Source organism: Salarias fasciatus, chromosome 6, assembly GCF_902148845.1.
Source record: "Salarias fasciatus chromosome 6, fSalaFa1.1, whole genome shotgun sequence".
NCBI classification, from domain to species: domain Eukaryota; kingdom Metazoa; phylum Chordata; class Actinopteri; order Blenniiformes; family Blenniidae; genus Salarias; species Salarias fasciatus.
Genome location: NC_043750.1, coordinates 9,319,408 through 9,329,166, shown reverse-complemented (window position 1 = coordinate 9,329,166; position 9,759 = coordinate 9,319,408). Strand labels below are relative to the sequence as shown.

General features: G+C 51.4%; 1 protein-coding gene across 1 annotated transcript in view; it reads right to left on the bottom strand.

Moving 5' to 3' along the window:
- Positions 1–606: 606 nt before the first annotated feature.
- Positions 607–9,759, bottom strand: part of socs7 (suppressor of cytokine signaling 7) — an 18,283-nt gene continuing 9,130 nt past the window's right edge. Inside the window, exons 6-10 of the mRNA XM_030094766.1 lie at positions 9,080–9,248; positions 2,429–2,557; positions 1,704–1,839; positions 803–946; positions 607–617 (exon numbers count right to left, since the gene is read on the bottom strand). Coding sequence (XP_029950626.1) covers positions 826–946; positions 1,704–1,839; positions 2,429–2,557; positions 9,080–9,248 — 555 coding nt within the window. The 3' untranslated portion in view covers positions 607–617; positions 803–825. The remainder of the gene's footprint in view (positions 618–802; positions 947–1,703; positions 1,840–2,428; positions 2,558–9,079; positions 9,249–9,759) is intronic.

The following is a 9,759-nucleotide window of genomic DNA, read 5'->3' as shown; positions in this document are numbered from 1 at the left end:
GTCCAACCAAAGACTGGCTGGGACTCGAGCAGCAGCCTGCCGCCTCAAACCACTACCCCACCGATGACGGCGTGGGAGAATGTAGAGTCCGGGATTTCACAGGACGGCAGGCTGACGGCAGGATTCAGGCGGTCAGGGTAAAACGCCTTCACCAACAAATACCACCTTCACGGAACCGGACAGCTTCGTCTCACACTGCGGGACGGTTCTCTGCTACCCTGCCCCAGTGTGTGCGTCTGTCCCCCCACCCCGGGACGTCTTCCAGCCCAGATCCTCATCTGGACACAATGACAAGGGGGAAAACGAGGGAACGGCAGCGAACGACAGTTGTACAAATTGACCAGTGCATTGTGTTCTCAGAGTCCAGAGAGCTGGAGGGAACCGGGTCTGGGTCTGCCGGCCCGGGTTCGGGCTCGGGTTCGGGTCTCCGGGTCTTCACGCGGTCTCTGCAGTCCTTCCTCAGTGGCGACTGAGTCCTCTGCAGCCGCTCAGCCCCACAAGGCCTTTCTAAAGCCAACAGCCGTCCCTCCGTCAGGAGTCCAGGTCAGCAGGGGGGGGGCCGGACCTCCGGGGACTCTGATTGGCAGACCAGGACGGATCAGTCCGTCAAGACAAACCTGCAGGACAGCAGTGGACACACCAGCGAGACTCTGATTACTGATCAATAAGTTTCTGTTCCTGCAGAAACGCTGAAAACCAGGCAGTCTTCACGCTGGTCCACCAGTCGGCGCTGCTTTTCAGTTCGATGTGGAAATGGCTGCTTTTCAGAGTGTTGGAGGACGAGCGGGGAGAAGACACTCACATGAGACGAGGGGACGTCCGCTGCTACGTCTGTGACTCCGCCTCCTGCTCCGCCCCCACCACCCTCCGGATGCTCCTGATGGACAGGTACGTCTCTTCCTCCGGGTCGTAGTAATAAAACTTACTCAGGTAGGAGATCAGCGGTCTGCAGAGGACACACACACACACACACACACACACACACACACACACACGATACATAAGAATAATATCTTGCTGATGTTTTGCTCATTCATGAAAGTGATTTACAAGGAGTTGGTCTCCACACACACACACCTGTATGTGTGTGCTGTTGAAGTCAAATATATATTATTATTATTATATAAACATAATTTGAATCCATTTTAGTTGAAGTGAAAAAGATTGACAGTAAAATGAAGATTATTTTTTTTTAAAAAGGAAATTGCAAATTTCAGAATTAAACCTAAAGTACAGTTTTTAAATGAAATATGAAAAAAGAAAAATAATTTATTTTTTAATAATTTATTAAATAATTCTTTCAAAATGCTGTGAACAATTATTCTGAGGGATTTTTTTTGTCTCTTAATTTCAAATTTCTCTACTTGAAGATTTTTTTATAATGATGAAAAAAAAGCAGGAAAAGATTTTCTTTACATGTCCTCATTTTGATAAACAAGCAAAAACAATCGTACAGGCGTGGAGGAGTGAGGGTGGAGGAGTGAGGGTGGAGGAGTGAGAGTGGAGGAGTGAGGGTGGAGTGAGGGTGGAGGAGTGAGGGTGGAGGAGTGAGGATGGAGGTATGAGGGTGGAGGAGTGAGGATGGAGGAGTGAGGGTGGAGGAGTGAGAGTGGAGGAGTGAGGGTGGAGGAGTGAGAGTGGAGGAGTGAGAGTGGAGGAGTGAGGGTGGAGGAGTGAGGGTGGAGGAGTGAGGGTGGAGGTACCTGGGCAGTGGAAGCTCTTGGATGTGGTCGATTCGGACGATCTGCCGGATGCAGAAGCGACAGAGATGCTGCAGCGACTTGACGTTACTGAAGCGAGAAACGGGATACAGCAGCTGGACCGGCGTGGGAGGAAGCCCTGCAACACACAGCCTCCGTCAGCTCCTCCGTCACCGCAGCCTCACCCAGCCTCCGTCAGTGACCTGATGCTGCTAAACGTCGCCTCCAGCGACGCGCTGTGGTCATAATGTTGTGGCTGACTATTGATCAGTTCCTGCAAACAATCTGGTCGAGGTTTTCAGCTTCGTTATGAAGACGAGACCGAAGCGTGACGGACAAACGTCTCTCTGTCCTCTCAGACCTGAGTTCTCTCCTCCTGTGTGTGTGTGTGTGTGTGTGTGTGTGTGTGTGTGTGCGTTCTCGTATTTCTATCCTTGTTGGGGCCAAATGTCCCCACAAGGATAGCAAATGAAACGACGTGCCTTGTGGGGACCTTTTTCCGGTCCTAAGTAGGAGAAACAGTGTTTTCTTGACCATGTTGTTGTTACTGAAAAAAGTAAAAGTGCAAAAACATTTCTTTAGGGTTAGGCTTTATTGTGGTGTGGGTTAGGGTTAGGGTAAGGGTCAGGGTTAGGGGCTAGACATGAATGGGAGTCAATGGAAGGTCCGCACAAGGATAGAAATACGAGACTGTGCGTGTGTGTGTGTGTGTGTGTGTGCCTCCCTACCTGGGACTCTGGAGCGCAGGAAGTAGAGGAATTTGCCGTTCTTGGAGTGCATGATGGCTCTCTCGATGAACTCCACCACCGAGTGGCAGCGGTCCTCGAACTTGGGGTGGCACCACAGGCTGAAGGTCCCTGAGGGCCGAGAGGGGGGAGGAGGGGGGAGTCAGCACCACGGCGCCACCCACAGGCACGTTCTCCACACAACGCCGGACTCTGATTGGCTAAAACCCAGGACTGACTTGGTTTGCAGCAGCGGTTACAGTGATCCCAGCAGACGAAACATGGAGCAAAACATTCAGCAGAGAATCTACAAACCACCGAGAAACTGCAAGTCTTCGTTATTCCCGCAGAGTTAAACCTGCCTCTCCTTTCAGGATATTCCTGCAGATGGCCGAAGATGGCCGACTTCCTGTATCCCGCTCGGCGGTTGTTTATCTGGACGGGTGTCTGACTCCATCCGGCCTCGCAGCCTCGAACGCACATGATGTGAATGAGTTGTGTCAATCCTGAATACCCAGAGCGTTCCAGGCTCTCTGGCGGGGACTCATGATCTGGAGACCTGGTTCTGGACCTGGTTCCACAAGACGCCTGATTTCACAGCAGCTCGTTGTCAGTCCAGCTCTGGATCCACGAAGACCTGAGACCTGAGTCTAATCCGAGTTCCTGTTTCTCTTCTTCTCTGTATCCAGAAATATGTCACAATATGGATGGATGGATGGATGGATGGATGGATGATCAATGGATGGATGGATGGATGGATGGATGGATGGATGGATGGATGATGGATGGATGGATGGATGGATGCTTCCATCCTGAATGACTGATTCTGTTCTGCTCTTTTCACACGACAACGTTTTCACGAACGTCAGCGGAGTTCAGAGAAACTGAAAACTCCGACGGTCACCGTGGAAACAAGCAGCTGTAATGAAAACCCGCCGCTGCGCTCCACGGCGGTCGACGCTTCTGCACGCGCTCAGTCGATGGACATGAGAAGAATGGCGGCCTGCAGAGCGCCATGCCTCCGCCATGAGGGCCATGAGTCTTTTGTGCCACACTCAGTCTTTCAGAGCGTGCTGAGGGGAGGAATGGGGACTTTTCGGATCTCCTCAGAGCAGGGTTCCTCGTCTCTTCGCCTCATCCCTGCCTCTCAGGTTTTCATGCGATCCTGACTCCGCCGCTTCCCCCAGCAGAACGAGTGTTCTGGTGAGACGGTAACGCCGTCAGTCGCCTCGGAGCAGAGCTACTCGTCCCAGCAGGACGTCCACGTTTCCAGCAGCCATTACCAAAAGACATTGGTTCCAGGCCGTTGGGTTTTCCAGCAGCGACTCCGGGACGCTCCCATTGGCTGCGGCGCTGCACGTGTCGGCGTGCTGCTCTGCACGCCGCCGGTCTGAGGCCATGAGGTGCTCCAGCGTTCCAAACAAACAGCCACGTCTGGTTCTGTTTTTCAGAGCGACTCTCGCCTCGCAACTGCAGGGGGAACTGTGACCAATCAGGTGAAACATGCTCAGCATCCTGGCCTCGGTCAGCGCTGATGAAGGAACAAGAGGAAGTCTCACAGGAGTTTTATTTCATCACAAGAACACTTTCACTCCCTTTTTAGAGCTGTTTGAAGCACTTTCTGTTTACTCTGAGGAGGGATGCTCCCACCTGGCGACCTGAAACAGAATGGGATACTTTTGTAAACCATTTTATTTTAGGATTCAATTCTGGACCAAGGCTCAGTCTATCAGGAGACAGAGCTGAATGGAGAGGAACCACTTCCTGGTTCCTGGTGGCAATGTCTAAAAGGGGCGAAGTACTGTTTATGGTGTTCCTCAAGGTTTAGTCCTAGGCCCGTTCTCAAGCAACGTGATGGATGGATGGATGGATGGATGAGTGGATGGTTGGACGGACAGATGGATGTTTGGATGGACAGATGGACACTAGTTCAAAGGTTCAGAACCATCTTTTTCTTCCATGCTTTTCATTTATTTCTTTTTTTTCAGGCAGAATTTACTTCCGTTCTATAATAACTGTGATTAAACTCTGATGGTTAATAAATCGTATGAAGTCATTTCTTCGCTCCTGCTTCTTCCCCTCCAGTGACGAAGTGAATTAAGAGACCAGTATGACTGCTGGAGCAGTGAGTGCTGCCCTCTACAGGTGACTGCTGTCAGCCCGGCTCCTTCTCCTCTCACTGCTCTATCTGTTCCCACGTTTCCAAACCCTTAAAAGCAAAACTTCCTACAGCAACGCTATTTATAAAAGATCTTAATCCTTCTGTTTGTGTTAATTTGAAATGATTCTCTTTTTAATCCATTGTCTAAGGTTTATGGTGTTTGTCGAGTCTTTTTACTGCGACGTTCTGGTTTATGCTCCCGGTTCTGACTCCCTCCTGCACGCCACACTTTGTAAACGTCGCCATGTGAAGGCGTTAACTGCCGTTTGACGGCCGCCATGTTTGTTTGGCCGTTACGGTTATGGGCGGCAGTAATTCTGGGAGCAGATAAAATCCCTGGAGGGGCGATAAATATGATTTGATGTGGAATCATCCACATGCTGCTGCGCGTTAAATGTCTGAAGCGCTCGGCGGCTCCTGTCTTTATGAGAGGAGCACCACCAGATCCGTCATCTTCACAGGTCCAAAACACTGACTGCTAACAGCTAAAGCTAGCTGTTAGCCATGAGGTAGCTAGCTTCCACTGGCGGCGCCGCAGACGGGGTCTCAGTGTTCTGGTCTGTCCGCCGCTCTTCAAGCTGCAGACGCTCCTGAAGCTCTGCGGTTCAATTCGGTCAGATCTTCTTTCTGTGGCAGAACTACAGCGCCACCTACAGTCCTGAAGCGAACAGGTTGGTCCTATATGGCTCAGATTCAGGTGGACATCCTGTTCTGTCACATTCTCAGCTGATCATAACTCTGGAAACTTCTTGACCCAGGTGAACATGAATCGTTTGTCAGAAGACGTTCCGCCTCACAGGTCTGAGGAATTTGGACCTCTGTTGCTGTTGCTGAGAAATTAGGTCAGCATAGATGTTATGTATCCTCATCTTGAGAAAGCTAAAGAAATTTCATAAAGCTGACCTCAGATCATGGGAAAAATAACCATATGAATGTTAGCTGCACCACCGGTGCCACCTGGTGCTCAAAATGAACTGTTACAACTGTAGCTACACCAGCAGACAATGGATGGATGGTTGCAGTGATGGAGAGATGGAGGGATGGAGGGATGGGTGGAGGGATGGAGGGATGGGTGGAGAGATGGAGGGATGGAGGGATGGAGGGATGGGTGGAGAGATGGAGGGATGGAGGGATGGGTGGAGGGATGGATGGGTGGGGTGGCAGCATTCCAAACTGTCATTAAATAAGTTGATAAAGGACCCAGACCATGTTTCCAGGATTAACAGAACTCAGTCCCATGAAAGCAGAATAAGCTCCGCCCCTCCGTCCGATGGAGCGGCGCGACAGAGACCTCCACCCGGCTCAGGCCCTCCAGCTTCCTGCGCGTTGAGCATGGCGGCGCAGGGAAAAACACGGTGATGTGTTTCACCACGTTCTACCAGGCTGGAGTCAATAGTCTCTCCCTCCTCTGTTTGCTTTCACTGAAATGTTCCCCAGTTGGGAGCGTGGCGTTCTCCAGCAGTTCTGGGTCGGCTGAAGCAATAAAAAGTCACTTCAGTGGAAGCAAGGGGCGGAGCCCAGTCCCTGAAAAACAGCCCCAAACCATAAAGCCCCCCTCAATCACACTTCACAGCCGGCACAATGAGGCCCAACAAGTCTGGTCTCCAGGCAACCGGCGGACCCGGACTGGACTGAAGAGACCAGCTCCCGGCTCCGGATCCTGAGGCAAAGTCAGCTGACAGGGAGTCCACGCTGTGGGTTTCCCACTGTGCAGCTCAGTTTCAGATGAATGTTCTGTAGAATGTTCTTAGACGGGTCGGCCCGGTCTTTCACAAACAATAGCTGGAAAAGAAGCTGTGTGTTGGTCTGTCTGCTTATCTGAAACACCCGGAGTCCTGTTTCTGCCAACAGATTAATGTACAGCACAGAATTTGATTTACAACCTGGAGAAGAGGCTTGTCTTTGTTTTTAACACATTCAGTCAGGTGGAAATCAGCTGGGATGCATTTTCTCAGCTGGCTCCAAATGACTTGTATTGGCGACTTTCTGTCTTTGGTCTGGCGACCAGCGATTGTAAATAAAGATGGTTGGAACCCACGCAGCGTCCCCCATAGCGTTCTAAAATCCTGTTTGAGGATTTGAGCAGGACGTCTCCATGTTGAACATTTGAAACCGGATGTAAATGTGATTGGTCCAGCCTGTCACATGACCGCATCACGTGGACAGACGAGGCGCTGTGATAGGACGATTTGTGCAAAACTTTAACTCCTAAAATAAAATCAACATGATTTATATAAAAATCAGTTTGGTCATCCCTGCCACCTCTCACCGCCGGCGCTGACCCTCTTTAATAACATTATTTCTCCCATCACAACAACCTGAGTTCAGATTATCTCACCCCTGTGTCGAGGTCTGACATACAAAATGACGGCCAAGCACCATTTTCAAATCCCCCCTGCTGGGTGGAAAATGTAGGGACCGACACGGTCTTTACATCAAGCCTCAACAGGGTCTTCGTCCTGCCCAGATGTCCTCCAGAGGGACTGTCATGCTAGGAACTGTGGCACCAACACAGCTGGTACGAGTTGATAGTTGAAACCCCCGTCCTCACATGGCACCCCCGGTACCGCACCCCTTGCTGGAGCTGGTAGTGGATACGGCCAGGACCGGGCTGCTGTTGGAGGGTTGGAGTTCTTGGCAGGTCGGGTCCGACGCCTGAGCATCCGCAATCCCCCGGGAGGAGCTCAGCAGGTCTGCCCAGGTCGTTTTGGGAACAGTGAGGCTCACGGTCCCGTCAGGAACCTGCGGCGCCACTTCTCCACTGCGCTCGCCACGGCTGAACATTCCATTTCAGCGGTGGAGCAGCGTAGTTCAGCACCATGGAGAGCTCTGGAGGCCACGGCGATGGGACACTCCTCGCCATCAGTGCTCTGCATGAGAACCGCTCCAGACCCACATCTGGATCACAGTGAACCTGGAAACCCAGCTGGAGCTGAGGCTGAGCCACGACTGGGGGGTCTGCAGCAGAACTCTGAGGGGATCAAAGGCAGCCTGGCAGTCTGGAGTTCAGTCCCAAGGAACATCGTTCTTCTTCAGGTGGTTCAGGGGAGCAGAGATATCAGCCAGTCTGGGAAGGAACTCATGATACCGGTCAGCCATTCCCAGAAACCTCTAGGAACGCTCCAGGTCTGGAGGTGGAGGGAGGCTTAGTGGCTGAAACCTTTGCTGGATCCCTCCGCTCCCGTGGGACACCAGATGTCCCAGCAAGCTGAGCTGGCTCCAAAGCAGGTGACACTTTTCACATTAGAGGCAGGTTGGCCCGGTGGAGCTTGGTGGACCGCTTCCAGGTCTGGCAGATGTTGCTCCTGGGTTCTGGAGAACACGGTTCTGTCGTCAATGTAAACCAAACAGATCCTCCCTCTCAGGTCACCCAGGATGAGCTCTGTGAAGCCGGGGACTGGCTCCAGCACTCCGCAGGCCAAAAGGCAGGACCTCAAACTGGAATAACCCCGGGTGAGTGCTCTCCTCGTCCAGAGCCGCCTGCCAGGAACCGCTCCAGGTCCAGAGGGCTGAAACGCTGAACGCCCAGCGGACTCCAGGACCTGGAGTACCAGGGGCCTGGGACAGGCGTTTAAGCTTCAGCACTCCCTATGCTCCATAACCTCCTCCATGATCTTCTTTTTGAGCTCTACGCTTAATCTACTCACTGAAACGTAGACAGAAACGATGCCGACGGTTCTCATACAGGCCGAACACCAAAGAAAAGCTCTTGTTTCCACTTGAAGCCACTCAGTGAGACGCTTTTCCTTCCACTCTTGTTGTTGATCACAAACTGAAACCCTAATCTAGTTGTTTGAGCACGCAATTCTGCACACTAATGTAAGATCTTGGAAAACAGAATTCGAATGAGCAACAACAACCTACAGCGACTCTAAAGTGGCTCTGCCTTTCAGACCGTCAGGTCGATATGCTTTTCCACATCGAGCGTTCAACTCGCTCATTTCAGATCTGATCTTTAAACACAGACTTCATTTCACTCCCATAATAAAAAGTGAAATCTTTATCCACACTGATTCTCTCATTGTTCACTGGCCTGGGAATCCTCTTCAGGAAGGATCGTCCTCTCAGCTGCGAACATGTGAGGAAACACAGTGGATTGCCTTCTGCAGATCAGACAATGAGCAGCGTGGCTCCCCGGCCTGTTGCTTCTTTTATTCATGAAATTCATCAAAGAAACAAGCAGCCAAACCACCAGAGGAATCACAGTGTTTTCTTTTTCTCTTGAAACATCTTCATACAACAGAAAACAGTCCTCGTTTCTCTAATTAAACTGAGCTGGTTAATTATTCATTGCTGTGTGGAGTCAGAGGCTGACATGTTGGGAACATGTTGGAATGTTCTGAGACATGAAGAAAACGTGCCTGTTTCTACATCGCCTTCCTCCGCTGTCGCTACAACAAGAAAGTGAAGAAAAGTGAGTGCGCTGGTGTGTGCTCGTGCGCGCCGGTGTGTGCTCGTGCGCGCCGGTGTGTGCTCGTGCGCGCCGGTCTCACCTCGGTAGTGCTCCATGCGGGTGTGGTGCGTGACCCCCTGCGACCTGAAGCTGAGGCTCAGGATGTAGCGCGGGTCCGAGCTGTCCCGCACCAGGAAGGACCCGTCCGGCTTCCCCTTCAGCTTCATCTCGGCGTCCTCCCAGTTCATGGGACCCCAGTACCAGCCGCACTGCAGGACGAGACGGATTACTGCCCCCTGCTGGACTCCACCGTCCCAGCCACGCCACGGAGGCAAAGGTGACTGTTTCCGCGCTGCAGTGGTGCACCGTGGTCAGCAGAGCAGAAACAACTAGAGGAAACCAACTCTTTCTCTCAGAGTTCATAAGCACATCTGGAAGAACAGTTCTGCCTCTGTTACGTGCAGCATCTGGACCATAAGAAGACGTTCTACTGGATTTGTTATTCAGAACGTTCTCCACATTGCTCTGAAAAGGAATGCTTCCTGGTCTGAACACCACATTTCATTAAGATCCATTAAGATCCATTCAGAGCTTCATTTCAGGGACCAAACATTCGTTCTGGATACAAAATATGATCCAGACCTCGTTGGAAGCTAAATCCTGTACCTGATAGGCTGCCAGTTCAGATCAAACTCTGTCAACAGGTTTTTCAGTGATCAAAACTGTTTCAACCAACCAAGCAACCAACCAAGCAACCGACCAAGCAACCAAGCAACCGAC